This window comes from Neofelis nebulosa, chromosome 2 (assembly GCF_028018385.1).
Source record: "Neofelis nebulosa isolate mNeoNeb1 chromosome 2, mNeoNeb1.pri, whole genome shotgun sequence".
Lineage (NCBI taxonomy): Eukaryota > Metazoa > Chordata > Mammalia > Carnivora > Felidae > Neofelis > Neofelis nebulosa.
This window is the reverse complement of record NC_080783.1, coordinates 110,674,085-110,700,531: the sequence shown is the minus strand read 5'-3', so window position 1 is coordinate 110,700,531 and position 26,447 is coordinate 110,674,085. Positions and strand designations below refer to the sequence as shown.

General features: G+C 50.2%; 1 protein-coding gene and 1 long non-coding RNA gene across 6 annotated transcripts; one reads left to right on the top strand and one right to left on the bottom strand.

Moving 5' to 3' along the window:
* Positions 1–2,826: 2,826 nt before the first annotated feature.
* Positions 2,827–14,609, bottom strand: PROC (protein C, inactivator of coagulation factors Va and VIIIa). Of its 5 annotated transcripts, none has more exons than XM_058715627.1 (10): positions 14,496–14,609; positions 13,253–13,343; positions 12,481–12,603; positions 11,766–11,932; positions 10,491–10,515; positions 10,238–10,375; positions 9,919–10,053; positions 6,731–6,870; positions 5,715–5,832; positions 2,827–4,550 (listed from the first exon to the last, which is right to left on the bottom strand). In XM_058715627.1, exons 2-10 carry the CDS (start codon positions 13,320–13,322, stop codon positions 3,973–3,975), a joined length of 1,494 nt encoding a protein of 497 aa, XP_058571610.1. In that variant the 5' UTR covers positions 13,323–13,343; positions 14,496–14,609; the 3' UTR covers positions 2,827–3,972. The 5 variants fall into 5 exon arrangements, with proteins under 5 accessions (XP_058571610.1, XP_058571609.1, XP_058571612.1 ...); XM_058715626.1 differs by having other exon boundaries at positions 13,253–13,339; positions 14,496–14,605; XM_058715629.1 differs by lacking the exon at positions 12,481–12,603.
* Positions 12,510–25,849, top strand: LOC131503874 (uncharacterized). The gene is made up of 3 exons (XR_009257670.1): positions 12,510–12,631; positions 23,531–24,099; positions 25,697–25,849. It is a non-coding gene; the product is annotated as an uncharacterized LOC131503874 (long non-coding RNA).
* Positions 25,850–26,447: the final 598 nt, after the last annotated feature.

Here is a 26,447-nt window from a genome sequence, read left to right as displayed (position 1 = left end):
CCTTGGCTTGTACGCACATCACCCTGATGTCTGACTTTGTGTTCACCTGGCATTCTCCCTGTGTGATCACATTGTTTTCCCTCTTGGTGTGTCTATATTCAAATTTCTCTCTTTTTATAGGAACACCAGTCATATCAAGGGTCCACCCTATCCCTGTATTGCCTCACCTTAACTAATTACATCTGCAATGACCCTGTTTTCAAATAAGGTTACCTTCAGAGGTTGTGGGGAATTATGATTTCAACATTTGAATTTCAGGGTCAGGGGCCCAGTTCAACCTTTTGTTGGTGGTTAATTTTATGGGTCAACCTGGCTGGACCATAGTGCTCAGATATTTAGTCAAACATCATTCTGAATATTTTCTTTGAAGGGCATTTTTAGATGCAAGTAACATTTAAATTGATAGATTGAGTAAAGCAGATTACCCTCCATAATGTGGGTGAGCCTCATTCAATCAGTCAAAGGCCTTAAAAAGACCAAGACTGACCTCCCCTGTGCAAAAAGGAATTCTGCCAGCAAATGGTCCTTGGACTAGATCTGCAATTCTTGGGGTGCTTGGGTGGCTCAGTCTGTTGAGCGGCTCACTTCAGCTCAGGTTGTGATCTCAAAGCTTGTAGTTCAAGCCCCGCATCAGGCTCTGTGCTGATAGCTCAGAGCCTGGAGCCTGCTTCAGATTCTGTCTCTCTCTCTCTATCTGTCTGCCCCTCCGCCGCTCACACTGTCTCTCTATGTCTCAAAAATAAAAAAAACATTAAAAAAAAATTTAGATCTGCAATTTTTCCCTGAGCCTCCAGCCTGCAGTCTGTCCCATCAGATTTTGGACCAGCCAGGCCTCCATAATCACACAAGGCAATTTGTTAAAATCTCTCTCTGTTAACTTTTGTTTCTTGATAAGTATATTTGAAGATATAATTTCCCTCTATGCCTTGCTTTAGCTGTGTCCCACAATTTGGCATTCAATCTTACTATTTCTTCATTTTTTAATGATTTTTTTTTTACTAATATGTTAGTTTGAAAATGTACAAGATTTTAAAACATTTTTTGTGAATTTATATTTGCATTGCCTTTTGGCTAGAGAGGAGGTTCTGGATCATAGTGAGCCTTTGGAATTTAGTCAGGTTTCCTTCTGGCCCAGTATATTTTTATAAGTGTTCCTCATATGCTAAAAAAGAATCACTCAAGCTTATTAATTTTATTGGCCAGGTATTCTACATAGCCACTTATTTTTTAATCTGTTTAATTTATTGGTTTCTGAGAGAGTTTTAAAAATCTCCAATACAATTGTTTCTTTCTTCCTGCACTTCTGTCAGTTGTTGGTTTATATATTTTGAGGTTATATTGTTAGAGGCACATACTATGATGATTACACGATTGATTCTTTCATCAGTATTTAATGTCCATCATTGGTGTTTAAGATATTTTCCCCTTGGTTTCCATTTTATCCATTATGAAAATCACTATCTTAGCTTTTTGTTCAAAATCATATGGACTTTCTATTATTATATATGTTCAGTCTTTTAAGTTTTTATGTTTTTATGTTATGTTTTATGTTTTTATGTTAAGTTTTTAAGTTGTGTGTAAATAATATATGGTCAGATTGATTTTTTTTAATTTGAGAGTTCTCTCTTTTACTTGATAAGTTTAACCTAATTACATTTATCGTTATTTCTATCTTATTCCATAGTTTCCATTTACTATACTTTCTTCTTGTCTCACTTTATAGTTCATGTCCATTTTGAGTTAGTTTTCGTACAAGGTGTGAAACTCAGATTCAGTTTCATTTTTTTGCCTATGGATGCCCCACTGTACCAGCTTCCTGTGAAAAGCCTCTTCTTCCTCAATCGAATTGCTTTTGCAGCTTTGTCAAAAGTCAGGTGGCCATAGTTGTATGTTTAACTTATATCTAAGTACTTCATTTTCTTTAGGGTGCTTGGAAGTGGTATTGTGGTTTTAATTTTGATTTTCACATAGTCATTGTTATTACACAGAAATGCAATGGATTTATGTGTGCTGCTTATTTATTTTTATTCTCCTTTGCTTTCTGTTGGACAGATCAAGTTTTCTCGCATTGATTTAAAAGCTGTATTTTTGTTCTTGTTTTGTTTGCCCTTAGGACCATTCCCAGAGATTTTAGATATTTGTTTTTATAATTTTCACGAGTTTCACTAGGGAGCAGGTCAGTAGAGCTCCTCGGGTCATACCAGAGCTTCCTCACCCAAGCTACCATGCTAGTTAACTGGCTTCACCGGAAACTTGCCTGGGGCAAAGACGTCCAGCACGCTGTCACTCCCAATCCATTACATCCCACTGTGAGTGTCAGGGATGCTGGCTCAATGCATTCATCAGGAGGTGGTTCCAGCCCTGGGCCTGGCTTCCTCCCACTCCCTAGCTGTCCCATCTACCCCTTTGCTGCATCTGTTAGGAGATGGATCCTGCAGACCCCTTCTCAGGCATGCCTCCTGGGGTCTCTGGTCTATAATAAGCAGTTGTGGCTCTGACAAGCTGGGTATAACCACAAGTCAGGGCCTCCTTCACTATTGACTCACTTGTGCTGTCCTTTTTCAGATTGCTGGTCTTCATTGTCATTGGTACTGAGGCTCAGAACTAGGGACTATCCAAGCAGAAATGGCCCTTAAAGACCATCTGGTCCGGTGGCTTTCAACCCCAGCTACACTTTTAAATAAGCTGGGGAGTTTTTAAATTATCAATGTCAGGGTCCCCCACTCTAAATCAGTTAAACCAGAATCTCTGAAGGGGCAACTGGATGTTTGTAAAAATTCCCCAGGAGGCTCAAACGTACAGCCAGGTTTGAGAACCATTTAATGCTGTCATTTAATCCCTTTATTTTACTGATTCCCAGAGAAGAGAATAGCTTGGCCACAGCTACACAAAGAGTTAGATTCGTTGTACGACTTTAGCCCAATTGTCTCAGCTTCGTCTCACCTCTGTCCCTCTTTATCAAGTACATCCTTACTTATTTCTCTGTCTCATCCAGTTATGCCTATAAGGCTGGCTCAACACAGAGCCGCTTACTTACTGCTATTCATGCTCATGTGAATTTTTTTTTTTTTTGAGAGAAAGTGCACGCACACAAGTAGGGTAGAGGGGCAGAGGGAGAGAGAGAGAGGGAGAGAGAGAGAGAGAGAATGGATCTTAAGCAGGCTCCACACTCAGTGCAGAGCCTGATACAGGGATGGATCCCACAACCCCGGGATCATGACCTGAACTGAAATAAAAAATCAGACACTCAACCAACTGAGCCGCCCAGGCACCCCTTTGTGAAATTGTTCTTAAACAGCTTCCCCAGCTGTGAGCTCATTCTGAGCTGAACCAACACCTTCTGAGTCTCTGGCTACTTCCCCCACTGGGCTGATAATGGCCTCCATACCCAGCAAGTGCTCAACACAGCTGCCCTCCAAGAACAGTGGAAAACACACAGGGGCACAGGGGGTTGGGAGTCAGGCCTAGATCTGAATCCTGATTCCACCATGTAACCCCTCCTAAACTTCAGTTTTCCCCTCTGTAATGTGAGCTTAAAACCTCTACCTTCATTGTTGGGTGTACTGTAAAGCTCTGACTTCTAGATCTCTGCTTTGTGCAGTCTCCTTCCAAGGCCCTGGGAGGGGCTTCCACAGTTTTATGGTCACATTTTTTATTCTTTTTCATAAAAAGAGCCCCTCCCCCAAATGTTATCAGCCTCAGACTCCACCAAATTTGGCTCAGCTCTTCCCCACCCCACAGAGCTGAAAAAGACTGTGTTCATAAAGTGTGGGACATGCAGTAGATGTTCCACAAATGTTACTCCCTTCAGAACAGCCCAGAAAAGGGATGCAAAGAGAGACAGAACTATAGCTGGTGTGCTTGTTACATGTCCCCTTTAATGTCTCAACTGTTGCATTCAGCCATCCAGCCCCACTCCCCCACCCCGTTCCACGAGTGGCCTCTGGGCTCCAGACACAAGCCTGAGGGAAGCTAAAGCACCTGGCCCTCGAGCGAGGCCTCCTCAGCTCTAATGTGGCTGTGGATCCAGTCAAGGTAGCGGCTGACTTTAGTGTAAACGCCATAATTGTGGAGGCGCCCACAGCCCTCGCCCCAGCTCACCAGGCCCACCAGGAACGAGGTGCCGCGGAAGGATGCAACCATAGGCCCCCCACTGTCGCCCTCACAGGCATCCTGTGAGTCCCCAAGGATGCCCGCGCACAGCATGTTCTCAGAGATCATGTTGTGCATGGCCTTGATGCACTCGTTTTGAGGGACCACGGGGACCTTGATGAAGTTGAGAACAAAGGTGCGGTTTCTCTTGGTCTCGCTGCGATGGCCCCAGCCAGTCACCACCGTCTCCTGGCCAGCCTGGGTGAGCTCACGCTCCGCAAGGCCACTGTCAGGGAGGCAGATGGGCACGATGGTCTGTGAGAGGATGGCGGGCTGGGCCAGGCGGAGCAGTGCGATGTCATTGTCTGAGGTGCTTTTGCTGTAGTTGGGATGCATGAGGACCTCCTTGATGTCCAGGTCCATCTCCCACTTCTCCCTGCGCCGCAGGTCATACTCACCTATGGGGCAAGGGGGGCAGTCGGAGTGGTTGGGGGCAGCACCAGGGTCCGCAGCTGGAGCAGACGCCACGCATCCCAGGCACTGCCATGGGCACCACAAATCTCACATCCCTTCCAGGTGTCGTCTTAAAGGGGTGGAAGGCTGGTTGGAATTGAGGCCTCACTCACAGATGGGGCAGGGAGGCCTGGCGGCCGTGGGCAGTGAGCAGGGAGGCCAGGGACACAGAGAGGAGCCGCAAAGGGTGTGTGGAGCTACTGTGGTGCGGAGACACGCCTCTCCTGCCAGCACTGCTGGCCTGAGAGCAACGCAGCGACAAGCAACTGGGGGGGAGCTGACAGGGCAAGAACAGCAAGACACAAGACCCAGAGGGAAGAACCAACAGGACACAGGCTCTGCCGGGGAAGAAAGATCGGATCACACACCAGAGACAAGATCCTCCCCAGCAAGGCTGATGGCTCCTGGAGGGGCAGGGGCAGGGGAGTTGGAGATTCTAAGCCCAGTGCCACTGGAGGCCACTGGCCATTGGTTGTGTGGCAGATTATTGCAGGGAATGTGAATTGGTCATTCTCAATACAGCTTTTCCTTCTTTTTTCCACATGGACAGTGGAGAGCCCGTTCAGAAACTGGTACAGAGTGGGGCCCGGACTCAGGGCCCCGGGGACCACAGCAGCTGCCTTGCTGTGGCAGATGCCAGAGTCTCTGCCACTCAGCTCCATCAGCTTCTCAGTCTGTGTGAAGCATGGCCCTGGAGCCAGGTGATGTAGATCCCTTGTGGGTGTCTGTACCCGACAGCACTGGACGTCCACACAGCCTGCTCCATGTGAGTGGGAGTGAAGAGGCGTGTGTGTGTGTGTGTGTGTGTGTGTGTGTGTGTGAGACGCCCCCCTCACTTTGCAAACACATGTGTGTAAGCACCTGGGCACCAGATTTGAAGAGAATCCCCACCTGCCATATACCAGGTGTCACTGTGTCTCAAATCCCACCAGGGGAGTGGCTTGGTCAGGGGAGCACTGAGGTCTCTTCTCCCCAGACACCTTCCGTGGAGCTCAAGCAGCCTCTTGTTCAAGCACGCCAAGGATCAGGGTCCCCAAACCTGGCCAGGCTGCTGGCACCACCCCTCCTGGAGGCCTCCGAGGCCCCTCCTGCCCAGCCCCAGTCCATACCGAGCCTGACCATGAGCTTCTTAGAGTCCTCCATGCAGTGGGCCGCTGTCAGCACCCAGGACGTGTGGATGAGCACCGCCCCGCAGGCCAGCTTCTTCTTTGAGTCCAGCAGGATCACCTGGAATGGGAGTGGGCAGTGACATCACCACAACTACCCCTGACAGCTCCAGGCCAGGGCCCATGGCGCGCAGCACAGCCATGGTTTTCAAGCCTGAGGTGCTGGCTGCGAAAGTGGATCTTTCCTGTTCCCTAGTCACACAGGCACAGTCCCATGGCCCTTTGCTGGCATTTTCTATTTCTGCCTGTTTTACAGAGTTGTCCTGTTGTAGGGCCTCTCCCTGCCTTTGCCCATGCTGTTGCTGTAGTTATTCTCCACAGCACCCAGAGAGTTCTACTCACCCTTGGGGCTCAGGCTGGGACTCAAGTCCCCTGAGGAGCCTTTGAAGCCTGAACAGGGATCCCTTGGGGTTCCATCAGGCCCTGTCCCACTGGCCATCCTGGCTTTGGTCCCATTGAGTCGCTGTGTTTAGGAGCCTGACCCTCCCAGAATCTTTGAGCTCCCCAAGGCCTGCCAATCCCCTGCTTATTGATTTCTGTATCATCCAATGCCTGGGACCAAGTAAGTGTTAGCAGCCACGGTGAGGCTGGAGTGGTATTCAGGGTCAACCATCCCTCCCACCTCTCTCCCAAGCAAAACACCTCTCCCATGAGCTGGGCCTCCACCTAAAATTCCACCGGCAGTGCATTATCTTTCAGGCTCTTTACTAAAATGATGGCTTGCCTTCCTGTACGTCCACCACATGCCCCTGTGCTCAGCCTATCCCGCCCTGGCTGCTATCCCCCATCAAGTACCTCCAGCTTTCCCCCCAGCTTTCCCTGAAATGGCTCCGCCATTAGCACAGCCCCCCACCCCAAGCAAAAGCAGCGTTTCCCCTCCCCATCTGGGCATCCTGAGTGGGGGAACTCCCAGCAGGGGCTCTGTGATTCCTCACCCAAGAGGCTGCTTCTCCTCTCACCTGCCAGGGGCTCTCCCCCCATCCGGATAGCTTCCCATTGACGAGCCTTGGATCTATTTGGTCAGCTTGGCTTGTGTCACGTTTCACAGTCTTGCGCTTCTTCTCCATTCGCCGCCCTGGCCTCCCACAGGGGAACTTCACTGAAGTAGGGGAAGCTGGTGAGCTCCTGCCGGGTACTGCTCCCTGAGACTGCTCCCTCACCTTTGTCAACTTCCTGCCTGCAGCCTAGTTTGCCCCATTGTAGGGGTAAAGGCATATGTGATGCTTAGGGACCCAGTTACAGTAACCTGAAAATCCCCTCTGTTTGACTCTGGCAAGAGTCAGACCAAGCAGCATCACTACCCATCCGTGTGTCCTTGGTCAGGTTGTTAAACTTCTCAGAATTCCCAGGGCCACTGGGAGTAATCCCTGAGATACATAAGTAAAGTCTCATGCTGGGATGCCACCAAGCTCCTAACAAGGTAAGAGATTATGGGAAGTGGTGGGCGTTCCTGGAGAGCCCCCAAAGTAGCTCTGAGCACAGTCGTGAGGTCCTCTGCCAAGGGGAGAGAGCATGTGATGGAGCATGGAGGGCTGGGAGGGCTGCCAGAGTCTGCTCATGATGGAACATACATGCCAGGCTGAGAGATTTAGAATTGTAGTAGCAATGGGCAACCATCAGCAGGGGGATTGCATAGTGGCAGAGAATGGAGACAGCAGCAACAAAATTCCAGAAGCCAGACATGGTAGCTGACTTGGCTATTTGAGAAAGCAAAAATCTCAGCCAGTAATAGGGGATTCTAGGAGCTGACTGCTTTTATTACCAAACACCACTGCCCCCTGCCTCAGTGCTTCCGAATAACACAGTATAGGTAGGACTGCAGACAGAAATGTTGAGTTTGGAAAGGAAACTACTAAAGCCCTAGACCTCTGTGCCAACCCCCCAGTGGCTTGACTCTCTTCTCCAAGCATGCAGAAGTCCATAGGGGTATTCTCTGCACAGGGGGAACCAGAGACTGTGCATAGCCACAGGAAAGAGTGATGTGCAAGACTGACCAGAGGGAGTAACCCAGACATCTGCAGCTTCCCTGCTCCACTCCAGGGGGCTGGACTCTTCCCTGCTCTACTCCAGGGGGCTGGACAGCAGGCTGGACCCACCCAAACATGAACCTGGGGGATTCCTCTCAGGAAATGGCCTAAACACCTGACAGGCTGGGCAGTAGGGATTCTTCCAGGTGACCTGGGCTTTCCAATGGCCTCACAGGAACACCCACAGGCCACCAGGTCCACCAGGCATTTCCTTGTAAGTTCCTGTGAATCTCTATTTCAAAATAAAAAGTGAGACATTTCTTCTAAGTAAATGGATTGGAATACAATGTTGTGGAACGCTCCCTGAAAGAACACAAAGTCAAAGAAATGAAAAATAGAAGGATAATAAAATGAAAAGAGCAACCCAGAGGAAAAAGACCTGAATAATAGGATGTCCAAAAAGAGAGAACAGAGAAAGCAGCAGGGAGATTATCAAAGAAATAACCAAGGAAATGTGCCCTGAGGCCGAAGATATGGGTGCACCTAGGGCACTGTAGGTCGAATGACACAAGACCCATGGTGAGGAGCAACCTGCTAGAGTTCATTATACCAGTTGTAAAACTCTCACTTCCTTGTACATATACAAAGTTGATAAAATGTATAAGAAGGAGAAGCCAGAGGTATAAGGGGAAATGGGATGCCAGACTGGACAAGGTGTCTTTAGAAAATAAAGCCAGTGGGACCTCGTCAAAATAAAAAGCTTCTGCACATCAAAGGAAATAATCAGAAAAACTAAAAGGCAACTGACAGAATGGGAGAAGATATTTGCAAACAACATATCAGATAAAGGGTTAGTATCCAAAATCTATAAAGAATTTATCAAACCCAACACCCAAAAAACAAATAATCCAGTGAAGAAATGGGCAAAAGACATGAATAGACACTTCTCCAAAGAAGACATCCAGATGACCAACCGACACATGAAAACATGCTCAACATCACTCATCATCAGGGAAATACAAATCAAAACCACAATGAGTTACCACCTCACACCTGTCAGAATGCTAACATTAACAACTCAGGAAACGACAGATGTTTGTGAGGATGTGGAGAAAGGGGAACTCTTTTGCACTTCTGGTGGGAATGCAAACTGGTCAGCCACTCTGGAAAACAGTATGGAGGTTCCTCAAAAAATTAGAACTACCCTATGACGCAGCAATTGCACTACTAGGTATTTATCCTAAGGATACAGGAGTGCTGTTTTGAAGCGGCACATGCACCCCAATGTTTATAGCAGCGCTATTGACAATAGCCAGAGTATGGAAAGAGCCCAAATATCCATCAATGGATGAATGGATAAAGAAGATGTGGTATATATACACAAAGGAGAATTACTCAGCAATCAAAAAGAATGAAATCTTGCCATTTGCAACAACATGGATGGAACTAGAGGGTATTATGCTAAGCGAAATAAGTCAGAGAAAGACAAATATATGACTTCACTCATATGAGGACTTTAAGATACAAAACAGATGAACATAAGGGAAGGGAAGCAAAAATAATATAAAAAGAGGGAGGGGGACAAACATAAGAGACTCTTAAATATGGAGAACAGAGGGTTACTGGAGGGGTTGTGGGAAGGGGGATGGGCTAAATGGGTAAGGGGCATTAAAGGAATCTATTCCTGAAATCATTGTTGCACTACCTGAAATCATTGTTGCACTATATACTAAGTAACGTGGATGTAAATTAAAAAAATAAATTAAATTAAAAGAAAGAAAGAAGAAAGAAAGAAAGAAAGAAAGAAAGAAAGAAAGAAAGAAAGAAAAAAAGAAAAAAAAAAAAGAAAGAGAGGAAGGAAGGAAGGAAGGAAGAAAGAAAAAAAGAAAATAAAGCTAGCCGGAGTAGTGGAGGAAGATACCAGAGGTCTGGTCCCCTACATCCGCTCACAGTTTGGGAGATGAGTGACCTATGGGCTCATGCTCCTCCGGAAAATTGTCCCCAAGGTGAGCAGGGGCACCTGGAGGGAGGCAGGTAAGTGAGGAAAAGAGCAGGTGGGGGCACCCCGCAAATCTGGGACGGACCCCAGGACCGAGCACGCGGAGCAGGGGTGGCGCATTTCCTCGCTGGCTCCTCCGAAGCCTCCCCGGGCCGCCCCCTCCCCGGGTTGGGGGGCTCACCCGTGGGCTCGCACTGCAGGTGGTCGTCCCCCAGCTTGTAGCCCGGCGCGCAGCTGCAGCGGCGCCCGCCCTCCTCCTCCAGGCAGTAGTGCGCGCAGCCGCCGTTGTCCAGCGAGCAGTTGGAGAAGCTCACCTCTGCGCGGACAAGGGAGGGGGCGCCGGGAGGGCACGGTGGCGCGGCGCGACCGGCCCCCCCTCCCGCTCCGCGGGGGCCCCTTCCCTTTTCCCGCCCCCACCCCCTCCCCGCCCCGCGGGGCCCGACCGCTCGCCCCTACCCCCGCCCCCCCTCCCCGCCCCCTACCGCGGCCGGCCCTCTCACCGTATAGGCAGAAGCGGCCCTCCCAGCCCGGGTCGCAGTCACAGCGGAAGGCGCTGATGCCGTCGATGCAATTGCCGTGCCCGCAACACGGGCTGTCGCACGGGTGATCGGGGGGTGGGGCCACGCACTGGTCCTCGTCTGCGACACGGCGAAGGGGTGTCACTGGTGCCGCCAGCCCGTCCCCGTCCCTCCTGCGGCCCAAAGAACCCGAGGGGGCACGGGCACAGCGGCCTGGGATGGAGAGCGCACTCACCGATGTACTTGGCCCAGAAGGCCAGCTGTGGAGAGAAGGGGCAGCATGAGGGGCCGTCAGCCCGTGTGTGCCTGGGGAGCCCGCGGGTCCCCTCCAGGGTTCCACCCAGGTGGGGCAGGGGAGGGAAAGGCTTGTCGGGCGGTGGCCAGCCAGGGTAGGGCCACACTCCTCCTTGCCCGCACCTCCTTTGCCATCTCCACCCCACCTCCCACTCACCCCACCCTACCCCCTTTGCATCTGGAAGCCTGCTCTCTGGACTGTCTGCTACCACAACAGCCTCTGTAGGGGAAGGGACCCCAAATCCCTCACCAGGCTGCTCAGCCTCCTTCTTGCCCCCATCACTCCTTTAGGCTTTTCTGGACCTCTCGTGCTCATGGTCTTTCCCTAAGCCAGCTTCTCAAAGTTGAGACCTTGTGGGTTAGATGCTGATTGCTAGTTCAGAAGGTCTGCTGGTCTAACCAAGTCCCTGCTGCTGCTGCTGGTCTGGGGCCACCACACCTGAGATCCACTGCTGGATGCCTAACACCAGCAGGCCCCTGCAGCAGTGGCTGTGCTCTATGGGGCCTGGGAGATCTTAGGGTGAGGTGGGAGAGCCATGGGAGGGATGTGATCTGCTCAGATGGTGGCTGCAGAAAGTCCTTTGGGCGTCAGCCGAGGAAGCCATTTGGGAAAAGAGGCCGTGGGGATCTAGGCCACGAGGTAGCAGCCAAAGGGGCAGACCAGAGCTCCCCCTCAGCCTGGGAAGGCCCTACAGACAGCTCAGAAGGGGCCCCCTGGTGGCAGCACAACTCTTTGTCCTAGTAGTTCAAGTAGGCCCTTGGGGATGGAGGGGGTCTGAGTCCTGTATCAGAGAGCCACCTCTCTTACCAATCCATCCTTCCACCTCAGGGCCACCACAGAGCCCTGGGAGCCAGAGAGGACATGGGCTCTTCCCTCAGATCCCCTGAGCAATCAGATTTAGCCCCTTGAGAATTTGAACTGAGGCACAGAGCAAGTGCATGTGAACAGACATCAGGACAGACACCCTGATGGGCAGGTGCATGGCTGGAAGCAGAGAAGGTGGCATTTTGGCCACAGAGAACAGGCGAGGCAGTAGTGGCCAGTGGCGGGCAGACAGCGGGCTGAACTTCCTGCAGTGGGACTGTTGGGAATCCCAGCCTAAGGCTTCCCCGACTCCCAAGAGGGCCTCAGCAGAGGAGCCCCAGCTTGCTCATCCTGCAAGCCCCCACTGGCCACCAGCCTACCCGCCCTCTTCAGCCAGCGCTGCAGCCTTACTGTGTCATCCACATTTTGGAAAATCTCCTGGGCCTCCTCCAAGTCACAGATCTCCTCCACGCACTCCCGCTCCAGGCTGCCGGCCCGGAGCTCCTCCAGGAAGGTGTTGGCTCGCTTGCGGATCCGCAGCACCCGGTGGGCGAGCTCTCTGCTGGAGAACACTGAGTCTGGTTTGGGAGGAGGGGGAGCTCACTTTGGTGGAGGGGCCTGAGGTGGGTGGGTGCTGGGGTAGGGGCCGCACTGCAGGGAGCCCAGTGAAGCCAGGAGGGGTTTTGTCTCGGACCCTCCAGACTTAAGACCCCTTCTCCTCTGCCCTCTTCCTCCACAGGCAGCAGATGGCCGGCCTTGGAGGACAGAGGACTTGGCCACTCGTGTGCTGAGCCAGGCAGCTCTCCCTTGGGACCCAGCCTGAGCTCCATGTGTGACCTTGAGCGGGTGGCTTTGCCTCTCTAAACCTCAGTTTATTTATGCAAACATGAGGAATAATGGTGTCAGATGGCACAGGGCCTGACACAGAACTGAGCACCCAGTGCTACATGCTGCTGTTATTACCAAGACTGCAAAGTTCAGTCGGTGGCATTTTTCTCTGAGTACCCCTGTGCCACCCTGTGTTGATGCTCTCCCTCCTCCCTCCCAGCTCCTCCTTGACCTCCCTAGCAGGGAGGAGCACTTCCCAGCCTTCCCTTCAGGCAGGCACCGCTGGAGGACTGCAGACCTGTCTCCAGAGCTCTGAGAGGTGTCTGTTGGGGACAGCTGGGATGGAGGGACCAGGTCAGGGAAGTGAGGAAGAGAGGCTGGAGGGGCTGATGCAAAGGCCAGGAAAGGAAGGCATCAGAGTCTGGATAAAGAAGCCAAGTGGACCACAGGTGGGAGTGAACCCCGCCCCCCCCACCCCCACCCCAGGCAGATGAGCAGCTCAGGAACAGGCACAAATGCCAACAGTAGCTGGTGTGCCTGGGGCGAGGGCGACACTGGCAACTCATTCCCTCTCAGGCCTCAGAAGGTGCCCTGGTTTCCTCCTGTTGGCTGTGGGGGCTGAGGGAGGGGTGGGGCAGGGCTGTCACCTCTCAGGTCACTGCCTTGGAGGAGAGGCCGCCCTGCAGCTGGGTGGGGTGGTGGCCAGGCCTGGCTTTGGCTGTTGAGGGAGCAAGTACTTGGGTGGAGGGGAAAGGCCCCGGGGGACTCTGTGGCCTACTCCCAGGCTGGAGGAAGGAGCTTCGGGACATGACCCCCAGGGCTAACTGCATCACAACAGTAGTCTGCTGTCACAGCTCCCCCCCACACCCCGCAGCCTCCACCCACCAGGGAGTAGCTGCTGGGTTCCAACAGCTGGCCTGCAGGGGACTGTCAGTCACTTCCTCCCCATGTGTGCCTCTCACCTCCCCATGAGGCCCAGAGGAGATGCTGTGCGGTGTGAGGGCCTTGTGTGGCCTGAGAGGGCCTGTGAAGACCGGGAGGGTCCCAGGGAGGGAGTAGCGTGGCCTTACCAGGAGGAGCTGGTGTGGCGGAAGTTCCCCAGATGGTCACCAACAGGAAGAGGCTTGAGAGTTGCCACATTCTGAAGTTGCTGACACCTGTCTGAGGAGGACTCCTGAGCTTCCAGAAGCCCCACCAGCCCTGCTCTGCCTGCTGGCCAGCCCCCCGAATGGCAGCTGAATGCAAGGACTGAGGCTGGGGGGGGGGGTCCCTGTTCCCTAGACAGAGAACCACTGGCACCTCAGTGTCCTTGCCTATGTGGGGCTAAGGTCACAGCATTTCCCCAGAGTCTGAGGGATGAAGAGAAAAGGAAGAAAGGGCATGGAGTCCTGGGGAAGATCAAAGGTGACTCAGCACAAAAGGGCCATGGCAGCTGAGCCCAGAATGTTCCTGCTCTTCTTTGTCCTATTCTTTGGTGAGGGTTAGGGGGTGGTGCCGTTGCTGATCTGATGGCCAGGCTAACATTTATTGGACATTCGTGGTGTTTTCCCAGCAATTGGTACATGGTTCAGAAGCCAGGCCACCAAGTCAGACCACTTGGTGCAAATCCCAGCTCCGGGACAGCAATACTGGGCAGGATACCTAACTGCTCCTTGTCTCAGTTTCCTCATTTGTAAAATGGTTAGAAAAGCTGTCATTTCTGCCTTATTGGGGTTACTGTGAGAATAAAATACAATGCTCTAAAGACAGGGTTTGTACACAGCAAACGCTCAGTAAATATCGGCTTAGACGAGTGAAGTAGCTTACTAAAAACCCACAGCCAGGACACAGCAGAGCTAGGACCTGGCCCCAGGCCTAGAATCCTAGCCCCTGCCCCAAACTACCGGCTGCCCTACAAAGCCCCAGAAGTAGCCCTGCCAGCTGGAAACCTAGGAGGGAGCCCTCCGCTGCCTCCAAGCCCCAGGGGTAGGCCTGCCTGCCCCATCTGCAACCTCCCCCACTCTCCAGATTTAGAGGTGAGGTGGGGGAGGACAGCTCCTGGGCTCCAAGCTGCCCCTGACGATGTCCTTCGTCCCTGGAGGCGCTCTGACAACTTCTCCTTGCCTCAGAGTCTGGGAAGAAGGCCCCTTGGAACTGTGGCACCCAGGCCTGAGGAATGCCAGCAAGCGCCCAGGCCGGCCTTGTGGCAGGGCCCTGATTTCCCATTAGCCCAAGCTCTAGCCAGCCTCTCGAACCCTGGCTGGAGGATTCAGCCTTCACATCTGCCCATCCCTCCTCCACCCCCCTCACAGACCTGCCTCGAAGGGGACTTACTGGGGTGGGCCAGGGAGAAATTGCAAGGTCGCCGTCCTGCCGCCATGACAGTCTGGACCTCGAGTTAATCCATAACCGCAAATATTTGCTTGGCCCTCAGTGCTGAGGCCGCCCCCTCCACAGATAAACAAACAGGCTCCCAGCTCAGGATGGCCTGGTTTGCCCAAAGCCCACCTTTGTCCACCAATCGGTGCCAACCAGGAGGGAGGGAGCACTTGTCAAGCTGTCTCCAGATGTGGTCTCATTTTGGCCTCACAGTGGCTGCCTAAAGGAGGGACCTTGTCCTTATGTTGCAGATGGGGACATTTTTACCCAGATATATTGCAGTTTTCCCCAGACCAGCACAATTGGTAATGATCCCATATTTCACCAAATCTAGGATGCCATTAACTGTAAGATGCACGTATTTTATGTGCTAGTATAAAAGGAGGAAAAAACACTGTCAATTACATAGTGATACACTATCCCGATTTCTGATTTTTGTGCTGAAAAGATAAGCCTCTCAGGGTCCCTACCACGTGAGTGCCAGGCACTGGGCTAGACCCTCAGCTCCAGTCACCCCTATAGCTGCCCCCTACAATGGCACATGGCTACTCTTATAATCTCTCCTTTGCAGATGAGGACACTCAGAAATCTCTTATTCATTGCCCAAATTCACCAAGCTGCTAAGTGGCAGACCTGGAGTAGACTCAGGTCTTCCTGGCACCTCTTGGCCGCTTTTGTAAACAAGTGAGAAAAACAGACTGGGTCCCAGAAAGGCTGTTAGGACGCTGGGAAAGAGCCCTGGCGCTGGTCCTTAAGTCTGCCAACATTTATTAGGCATCTTGCTTCCCTGCATGCACCATATGGGACATGCACCCATTTCTTGCATATCCAACTGGCTACCGGAGGACTTGACCACACCCCTCAAAGCTGGAGCCCCTGCAGGGGGCATGTGACCCTGCCCCCGTTGACCTCTGGGACTGCACAGGAAAGTCACCTGACCCAGGGGTCGATCAGATTCTCTACCTCGGTCCCAGGAGTAGGGCCTCCGAACTCTCGTTCCACTGTGAGCACTGGCCTGGGCATCCGTGTCTGGGCCTAAAGCAGAGGAAGCTGAGGAGGAGGAAGATACAGATGAGTGAGAGAGGCAGAGACAGGAGACCTTAGACACCCAGGAAGCTGAGGGAGCAGCAAGGCGAGGCCCCTACCTCCTGAGTGGGCACATCCTGGCTTTAAGCTCTTGAGGGTCCTCTCCTCTCCTAGGAAAACCCCCTCTTTCCTTAACTTCCCTTAAATTGACTGGGGCAGCTCTGGATCCTACCATGGGAGGCCACCTAGGCGAGTGCAGCACCATGCCTGGGCTGTGGGGCTACAAGCCCTCGTGCTGCCCACACAGGCGCTTGAGAAGGCAAAGAACAGGGTGAGGGGAAACCGGCACAAGCTGGGGTGGCCAGGGAAGGCTGCTGGAAGAGGTGGGGCTTCAGCTGGAGGTCACAGGACTGGCAGGACCCTGGTAATGGAGGAAGGGCCCTCAGGAGGAGAGGGAGAGGGGGCAAGGAGACAAACAGCAGGGGAGGTGCTGGCATGGGGAGGGGTGGAAGGGAGGGGGAAGAGGAGGAGGGAGTAGAACTTGGAAGGGAACCTGTGGGAGTGGAGAGCCAGTGGCCATGTGGGAGGGTCTGTGGCAGCTGCTTTGAGAAGGGGACACGCGGTCCTCAGGACTCAGCAGGAAGCACGGAGACCATATGCTTGACCACATGAGATGGTGGAGCGCGCCCTGTCCTTGCTCTGGTGTCGCCCTTCTAAGTGCACACTGTTCTAGGCTCGCCTCTCCTCCACTCCACTTCCTGCTGCCCCCCAGCGCCAGGCACAGTGGGTGTTCACTGAGACCCCCCCTCCTTCCCTGCCCCACCAGACTCCTCACCGGCCACTTGTCCCCCCCACCCCACCCCACCCCCCCTCCCCAGCTAGCCCAGGCGGTCATTGCCGGGTGAAGCCTACCTAGGGCGCCCACGCTGGTCCTGAACGTGGATAAGGGCCTTTGCCAGCTGTGCTCACAGCCCCACCCACCCGGAGGCCCAAAGCCCTGGCTCCCAGGAGAGTCAAGGCAGCTGCGGTGGGACAAGTGAAGGATGCAAGGACCTGCGGAGGCCCCGAAGGCTGCCCAGAGAAGGGCAGGAGGTTCTTCACGGTTGTCTGCCTGCTGGGGCACCGCGGTGGGGGAGCCTGCCTCTTGGGCTCCTCGCTGGCTGGCAGCGCAGGGGACCTGGACGACCTCCCTGGAGGGGGGAGGGTCCCCACCATCAGCTAGTCCTTGAGTTGTGCTGGCTGAAAGGCCGCCATCACTTGAGGAGTGCTGCCGCGAAGCCAGGGGTCAGTGCTCCAGGAAACCGGTTTCCATCCCGGCCGCTCCTCTGGTCCCCAGGGAGGGTCCAGGCCGCTGTTCCAAGGGGCCGCCTGGCCTGGCTTGGGGGGCACTGCCGATTTGCCTTGTCGCCGCCGGGGTGTTCCTTCCCAGGTGTGAGTCACCCCTGTTGGCCCGAAGTCAGGCTGACTCCAGATGCCACAGCATCACAGCCGTGAACAGCGAGGAAGGACCTCCGTTGGCAGGGTATTCGCTGCATTTGTGAGGACACAGGCAGAGACATAAGAAGCAAAGGTGTGTGGGGCGGGGCGGGGCCGGGTGGGGGGTGTGTGGCGCAAAACCATGAGATGGCCTCCAGCATGGTCATCCTCGAGGTCAGGCGCACACGGGTTTAAGCTTCATCTTGGCTCCCTCAGCCTCAATTTCCACATCCGTAAACTGAGGCCAAGACTAGTGTGCACCTCAGGTGGTTGGTATGAGGATTGAATTAAATATTTTCTACAAGGTGGACAGAGACTTTGGTGATCAGTCAACACCAATGTCCTCTCTTGGCTCCCCCTTGTATCCTAGAGAGACAGCGAGGTGTCAGGTGAAGCTTGTGAGGATCAGAGCCCTGGGGAAAGTGGGTGTCCCCGTTGATAAGTGCCTGTGAAGGTGTGCAGGAGGTGGGGCAGGAGAGGCAGGACAGGGAGAGGCAGGGACAGCTGCCCTGTGTGGGGCAGCTCAGCAGCAATGGGCTGAGCATCCAGAGCCCCCAGTCTCCCCGGGGCTGGGGTGTACTCTTCCAGAGCACTGGCTCTGACTCTCTGACCTGCATGGGTGGCAGAACCCAACCTGAGCTACCCCTCCTGACCAGAGGGGCGGGATGGAGGCTCATGGGACTGCTGCAGGCTCTCGCCAGCTCCCCGGCATCTTATCCCTTCCCTCCTGCAGGAAAGCCTTGGAGCTGCTCAGGGCTCAGCCCAGGTCAGGCAGGGAAGAGAGAAACTGGACAGGCCCTGGGGAGCTCCCCTTTAACAAGTGGAGATGGACGGATGCAGCCTGATGTCAATGGCACAATGACACAGATTCTTTAAAAAAAAAAAAAAAAAAAAAAAAGTTTGAGGAATAATTTTCATACAATAAAGTTAGCTTTTTATAATTTTTTTTAAACATTTATTTATTTTTGAGAGAGAGACAGACAGTGCAAATGGGGAAGGGGCAAGGAGATGGGGAGACACAGAATCCGAAGCAGGCTCCAGCCTCTGAGCTGTCTGCACAGATCCCGGCAAAGGCCTTGACCTCACAAATCGCAAGATCATGACCTGAGCCGAAGTCAGTCGCTTAACCGACTGAACCTCCCAGGCACCCCCGTTCTATTTGTTTTGACAAATGTATGTAATAGTGTAACCACCACAATTATGATATGGGACATTTCTGTCACCCTGAAAATTCCGCTGTGCCCCACCAGCAGCCTCTGGCAACCCCTGATCTAGACTCTGTTGTTTTTTCTAGAATGGCATATAAATGGAGTCCTACAGTATATAGACTTTACAACTGGCTTCTATCACTCAACATAAAATAAAGCTTTTGAGACTCTTCCATGTGGATATGGGTATTACTAGTTTCTGTAGCTGAGTAGTTTCCATTATATGGATATACCACAGTTGGTTACCCATTCACCACTTCTTGGCTATTATTTATTTCTCTTAATTTACATCCAAATTCGTTAGCATATAGTGCAACAATGATTTCAGGAGTAGATTCCTTAGTGAGTTCTTAGCTATTATTAATAAAACTTCTAGAACATTCATGTAGAGGACTTAGTGTGGCTATGTTTGCGTTTTTCTTGGGCAAATATGTATAAATGGGACTGCTGAGTTGTTTGCATTTTTCTTGGGCAAATATGTATAAATGGGACTGCTGAGTTATGTGTAAGTACATGTTTACTTTTACTAAAAAACAAAAACAGGAGCACCTGGGCGGCTCAGTTGGTTACGTTTGACTCTTGATTTCCGCTCAGGTCAGGATCTCCTAGTTTGTGAGTTCAAGCCCCGCGTTGGGCTCCACAGAGCCTGCTTGGGATTTTCTCTCTCTGTCTCTCTCCCTCTGCCCCTCCCTCCCACCTCTCTCAAGAATAAATAAATAAATTTAAAAAATACTGTTAAGTAAAGTGGCCATACCATTTCGTGTTCCCACAAGCAAAAAATGAGTGTTCTAGTTGTTCTGCATCCTTCCCAGCACTTGGCGTGGTCAGCTTTTGGTTTAATTTTGTTATTTTTAGTCATTCTACTGGTGTGTGGTAGTATTTCATTTCATTTCCCCGATCACTAATGATGCTAAGCATTAAAAAAAATAATTTAAAAAAATAGCTTGCTGGGATTTTGAATGGATTGAGTTGATTCTATAGAACAATCCGGGGAGAAGAGACATCTTAAGAATGTTCTTCTGATCTATTAGTGTGGTATTTGTCCCCATTTACTTAGGTCTTTGTTAATTTCTCTCACCAGTGTTTGGTAGCTTTTAGCATATAGACCCTGAACATATTTCGTTAAATTTATCACTACTTATTTTGTGTTTTTAAAAATGCTATCATAAATGGCATTTTACATATTTCAATTTAAAACTGTGTGCTACTGGCATATAGAAATACAATTGATTTTTTTTATTGAGACTTTATTCAGTTTTATTGAGATAAAACTAACATATAACATTATATTAGATAAACGCATACAATATGATTTAATATATGTATACATTGCAAAATGATCACCACAGTAAGTTTAGTTGACATCCATCACCTCACATGGATATAATTTTTTTTCTTGTGATGAGAATTTTTTAAACCTACTGCCTTTGTGACTTTCATAAATACAATACAGAATGATTAGCTATGGTTACCATGTTGCACATTACATCCCCAGAAGTTATTTATAGCTGGAAGTTTGTACCATTTGACCACCGTACCCCTCACCCCCACCTCTGGTAACCAATAATCTGTTTTTTTAATCTTTGAGTTCAGTTTTTTTAGATTCCACATGTAAGTGAGATCATACAGTATTTATCTTAGACTTATTTCCTGATTCGACAAGCATGTGCTGGGGTGACCAGCCATCCCAGTTTGTCTGGGACTGTCCCAATTTTAGCACCAGAAGTCCTACATCTGGTAAACTCTTCCCTGGGATGAGAAAAGTCCCAGTTTTCAGTGACAGATATAGAAGGTTAGGGAAAAGGTACAAAATGCAAAGGTGACCACAAAAAAGAGGGGCTGAAGGTGATACTGGTTGTTGTACCAAATGGACCCAGGACTCCCCCAGTATCTGCTGCTGACGAGGACAACCATGACCTCTGCGACCTGCGGTTAATGATCACGCATCGCCTATTATCACACCACCCTGGTGATGACCTAAGTGCACTCTAACTGGGAGCACAGACATCCACTCTGCCTGTGAGTTAACTATCATGCTGTGTATCTAGACAGTGCTAGTTTGATTTTTGACGTGGTGAATATCGTGACCATATTTTTTTTAAGAGTTCAGATAATGAAAATGAGAATGATTACAATATCAATGCCAGCATGAACCAGACATCACGGTCATTTGGAAAGCTGAGAGATTGTGTTATTTTAATGGCAGCTGGATAAGGGAGGTAAATCATCAAAAAGGGCATACTACACCAAATGGAGAGAAGATTTTGGGATTGAGCATGGTGGACAAAGGAATGTAAAAGACGATTCTCACAGGTCCTCAAGGAAACAGGCAAGTACTTCTAAATTAATCAAAAGAGGTTTTTTGGGTTTTTTTTTTTGTTTTTGTTTTTGTTTTTTGTCTCCCCCGAAGACCTCAATTCTCAATTGAAAATAGTGGCTGCTTGGGGCACCTGGGTGGCTCAGTCGGTTGAGCATCCAACTCATGGTTTCAGCTTAGGTCATGATCCCAGGGTTGTGGGATGGAGCCCTGGATCAGGCTCCGAGCTGAGTGTGGAGCCTGCTTGGGATTCTCTCTTTCTCTCCCTCTGTCCCCTCTCCCCCTCAAATTAAAAAAAAAAAAAAAATAGTGGCTGCTGAATTAGCATGGGCGTACCATATGAATGAATATATTGCTCCTTTGATTGTTCTATGACACCGAGTAAAGTTACATTTCCTCATTCAGAGGCTGTACCTGAAATATCCTGTGGGTGAACCACAGATAAAATTTTGATAACAGATGTGTTGCCCCTTTACAGGGCAACAATCATGCTTCCCATAGTATATAGAGGACTGAGTCCAACCATGGCAATAAAGAAAGGTTCTCCTACCTCTTAAGCACTTTGATTTGAAAAGTGGAGTTTCAAATGGTCTTTTTGATTTCCGGGAAGATTTTAATGAAACTTCAGGAAAAAAATTTTAAATGTTGATGATATACAAAGGAAGCACTGCTTCCCTGCACATTTGACAGTGCAAATGTCAATTTTTGCAAATTCTGTTCAGGCTATGAACCATTACCAAATAAAATGAAAAGGTCTTACCTGCCGAATGTCCTGCATACATGGGTAATGGAGTGTGGTTTGCTTCCTGTGATATTGAGGCTTTCCCAATGAAAGGTTTGGTTATTTCTCAGTTTCTTCAAAATATGCAAAAGCACTTAATGAGCTATTTGATGTTCTAGCAGTGGAAGGAGACAGTCTCCTTTACACATATGTGCCTATGAGAGGGCTGTCATCGCCGCCAGTCATGGAAGAGATCTTAAAAAGTTAGGCTACCATCAAATCATATTTTCAAAGTGTAGGACAAGAAGAATGTCCTCTAATTTGAAAACATATTGAGAATGAGAATGGAGAAAAGGATTGCATTCAAGTGGAAATTTACAAATGGTTCTTTCCAAAACTGACCATCTTTGAAGAGGCCAGAAGGATCCTGAAAAAGGATGAACTGACAGCACCTGAGGTGTTCAATGTTCTGTGTAGGAAATAACAAAAACTCATGTAATAAAAAATGACTCAGTTTTGGGGAAGTAAAACAAAATGTCACTGGAAGAGGACAACCAATTTAAATTTTTTTTTTTTAACGTTTATTTATTTTTGAGACAGAGAGAGACAGAGCATGAACAGGGGAGGAGCAGAGAGAGAAGGAGACACAGAATCTGAAACAGGCTCCAGGCTCTGAGCTGTCAGCACAGAGCCCGACGCGGGGCTCGAGCTCACGGACCGCGAGATCATGACCTGAGCCGAAGTCGGACGCTTAACCGACCAAGCCACCCAGGCGCCCCAGGACAACCAATTTAAACAGGACTTTCTCACTTCTTTACTAAGACTGGAATTTGTAATCCAACTTTAATATCATAAGCTCAAATATCTCTGCTTTAAAACCATTTTCACACACAGAGAAGGAGAGAGAGATTACAAAATTACATTTTGTAATTGTATGACACGCAGCGTGCTTCAAAATGTTTAAAAAGGATGCAACTTTAGGTGTTGAATTTATTGATGCAAAGGGGCTGACAGAACAGCTGGTCTACAAAACCAGCCTACAGATACAAAGAGGATGGGCATTTTTGGAGAGCCGGAAGCTAATCCCTACAAGTCTAAAAACCTGCTGTTGTTAGTAAGATCTAAAGTATTCCATGCTCAAATGATTTCGTTGAGAGGATCGGTACCTTGATGCCATCACACTGGACTGACAGCACGCATTAGTGTAATGTGGGCTTAATAAACGCAGCACTACAAGTCAAAGCATATGATGTTTGGCCATACCTAGTTAGACCACTACATAAAAGAAGGGTTTCCTAAAGGCTGCCGCAAGAAAACAGAAAGAGGTAAAAATATCCACTGCATCATAGGACAGAAATATCATTGCTATTTTTAGTTAAATATTGGTAATATGTTTAATTAGTCCTACTGTACTTACATTCCCCTCTTAAAAAGTCTTACATGTATGTATCTTTTTTTTAATACTTTATTTTTGTTGAGTAGTTTTAGGTTCATAGCAAAATTGAAGGGAAAGTACAGAGATTTCCCATATATCCCCCCCCCCCCGTCTCCACCCCCACTGCATAGCCTTCCTGCCCCCCCCATCACCATCTCCACCAGAGTGTACATTTGTTAAACTAACGAACCTACCTTAACACATCATAATCAGCCAAAGTCCTTAGTTTACATTTGTGTTTCCTCTTGATGTGGTACATTCTAGGGGTTTGGACAAATGCATAATGACATGTGTCCATCGTTATAGTATCACACGTGGTATTTCCACTGCCTGAAAATCATCTCTGCTTCATCTATTTCTCCCTGCCCCGCCCCCCACCCCACCCCCAACCCCTGGCAGGGGTTTCTTACTGTCTCCATACTTCTGCCTTTTGTAAATTATCGTAGAAGAATGCCATGGAATCATACCATATGCAGCCTTTTACATGTATGTATCTTAATACAAATTTTAACTATCCAATAATGAGTTAAAATAAATTGCTGTATCAGAGAATAAAAACATTATATAACTATTTTTGTGTTTCTCACAAAGTAGTCCTACTATTAATTGCCATTAATAATCGTATTGTTCTGTCTAAATAATAGCATTTATGTAACACAAAAGTAAATAATACAGGATATATCATTTCCAGTAAATACCGATTTTTCATATTTCATATTTATGATTCTAATAAATGATTTCAAATAAGCTATTTTTCATATTTCTATGTTAAAGTAATACATACACACGTATAATTATTTTTTACAGATTATCACGGGTTGGGGAGTCTGGTACGGCTGGGCCCCAACGTGGCTCTCTAAAACTGTTCACGCGAACACACGTCCCACCTCCTCGCCTGAGTTCCGTTTAACGCTAGGGATGCAGAGCCTAAGACCCGGCCGCCATCCCCAAGAGGCTCACAGTGGCGAGGAAGCCAGACCCATAACAGGCCGGCCGAGAGCCAGGCCGAAGGTGCCAGGACGGAGGTGGCCCAGGTAACTCGGCCCCAAAGAGGCCCTCTGGGAAGGCTGCCTGGAGGCGGCGGGGCCGGACCTCGGGTCGCGGGCTTGGGAAGAGCGGAGGAGCGCGGCACGCCGGCCTCTCCGGGCGGGAGGGCGGCCCGAACGGACTCGCGCGGCCGGGTCTCCCTCCCCGCCCCTGCCATCCCCGGGCGCCCCGCGTCCCCCGGGCCATCCTATGCCAGGCTCCGCGCGGGTCGGAAGCCAAAGCCGGAAGGGCCGGTCCTGCGGCGGGGCGTCCTCTCCCGTCGCCAGCGCGGCCGCCGACCTCGTCGCCAGCAAGCCCGGGGCCCCGCCGCCCTCCCGCTGAGTCAGCCGGTGAGTCAGCGCCCCCTGACCGCGCCGCGTCTGGGCCGGGGTGAGGGCCGCAGGGCGGGGGCGGGGAGGGGGAGGGAGGTAGAGAGGAGGCGGGGAGGAGGGCGGCGGGGAGGGAGGGAGGGGGGAGGAAGGTGGCGGGAGGGGAAGGGGGGAGGGGGAGGGAGGGGAAGGGAGAAGAGGATGGGGAGGAGGAAGGAGGGGGAAAGGGTGGAGGGAAGGAGGAAGGGAGGGAGAGAGGGAAGGGAGGAAGGGCAATGTCCAAAGCAAGGGTTCGCCACCTTTGGCCTGCCGGCCAAATCTGGCCTGCCTTGTTCTCGTTCAGCTCAGGAACCAAGAATGGATTGTACATTTTGTTATTGTTGAAAAATACGACGAGAAGTATTTTGTAACAAGTGAAAATTATATAAAATTCAAATGTCAAATTTCAGCGTCCATGAAAAGTTGTACTGGAACAGCAACGCTCATGTGTTACATCTGTCCATGACTGCTTTCAGGACATTGGTACTGGGCAATTATGACAGACTGTATGGCCCCCAAAGCCTTAAGTGTTTACTAGGTCTACCTTTACACGCTTGCAGTCCACATTCCAGGGGTGCTCAAGGCCCTGGCTCTTAATTAAGGCAACACTGTCCTTGGAGAGCACATTCTGGGGCGGGGGTGGGGGATTCCCACCCTGGGGAGCCATTCCAGCCCTCTAAGCCTTACCCCAGTGTTTGTCCACCCAGCAGGAGAGCCTTTCACCGGCCTCAGGCCACCTTCTGTCGGCGCTAAACTTGCTGTGCCCTGGGGCAGGGGCCTCCTCCCTGCAGCCTGGGGACCCAGGATTCTTCCCTACAGTCTTTCAGAGCTCTACCCTATGTGGTGTGATGGGGTCCCCTGGGACCACATGCTTGCTTGGAGCTAAGCCTTGTGCTCCTGGTTACCCATTAACCAGCTTAGTCCTTACACAAAGTTTCAGGGAAGTCAGGCCTGCACATTTATTGCCTTGTTGCTCCCAGGAACTTTGACAAGCCCCATCACCTTCAGCCTGGGGCTGACTGTCTTGGTGATCCAGGTTCTGGCTTTAGGCCAGTTGTGGCTTAAGGCAGTATTTTTGCAATTTTTTTTTTTTAAACCTCCATCCTCAGTAAGAAATACATTTTACATTGCAGCAAAGTTTCACAAAAAGGTTAAGTTTCACCTACCCTCCCATTACAGGTGATTACTCCTACCATCGTCTGTTCCTCTTCTGTTTTTTTACAAATGACGATCACCACGGGGTGCCTGGGTGGCACAGTCAGCCAAGTGTCCAACTCTTGATCTCGGCTCAGGTCATGATCATGCTGTTGGAGGGTTCAAGCCCCACATCAGGCTCTGTGCTGACAGAGCAAACCTGCTTGGGATTCTGTCTCCTGTCTCCCTCTCTCTCTCTCTCTGCCCCTCCCCTGCTTTCTCTCTTTCTCTCTCAAAAATAAATAAACATTTAAATAATAAATTAAAAAATAAAAATGAGCATGAAACACTAAACTGATTTTATGACTCACTCATAGGGTGCAAGCTGCAATACGAAAGACGTGTTTGATGGTATCCAGACATAGCTGTCTTTTCTCTTTTTCAGCACAAAGCACAGCAGCAGAAAAGGCCTCCTTCACCTGTTGGCAGAGGCTTCCTGGCTCTCAGTCTTCATGACTCCCCTAGATGCCCTTGACCTAAGAGAGAGCCCTCAACTTCCATTTATTGAACAATAAATACACATATCTGTTTGTTTCTACCTGACGTGCATTTACCTGGGGGTGGGAGAGGAGGGGAGGAATTGGGGACAAAGACTTACTCTTCACTCTACCTAAGTGCTGTTTGAATTCTGTCACATACGTATTAATTTAAATTTTTTATTTAAAATCATTTCAAGTCAGGGCACCTGGGTGGCTCAGTCAGTTAAGCCACGGCTCTTGATTTTGGCTTAGAAATCTCACGTTTTCAGATCAAGCCCCTTGTGTGCTGATAGGGGAGCCTGCTTAGGATTCTCTCTGTCCTACTCTTGACCAAGGGCCCTTGAGCAAGTGGGCTCTTTCTCTCTCTCTCAAAATAAACAAACTTAAAAAGAAAATAAAACTACATTAAAAAAATAAAAATAAAAACATTTCAAGCCTACAAAAAGGTGTCCGGAACACATGTAACAGTGCTGTACTCACCACGAAGTTCATGCATTCTATCTTCCTCTCACTCCATCCTCCCCACAGACCTCCTCAGTCACCCTCAGCATTCCACCCCCCACACCCCCCCAGTGAAGGAAGCCTCAGAATACTTAACATTCCCAGCAGTGGGCAGTGCTGACAACTGATCATGTCAGAAGTTTAGTTGGAAGTTAT

What these genes read in the sequence shown, in the direction of transcription:
- PROC (XM_058715626.1), bottom strand. Translation starts at nt 14,541, where the DNA reads ATGGCGGCAGGACGGCGACCTTGCAATTTCTCCCTGGCCCACCCCA. An exon ending in CGCCACACCAGCTCCTCCTG is followed by an intron (nt 12,604 to 13,252) that starts GTAAGGCCACGC and finishes TTCTTTATCCAG; the next exon opens with ACTCTGATGCCTTCCTTTCC. An exon ending in GGGGGGAGAGCCCCTGGCAG is followed by an intron (nt 5,833 to 6,730) that starts GTGAGAGGAGAA and finishes CTCCCATTCCAG; the next exon opens with GTGATCCTGCTGGACTCAAA.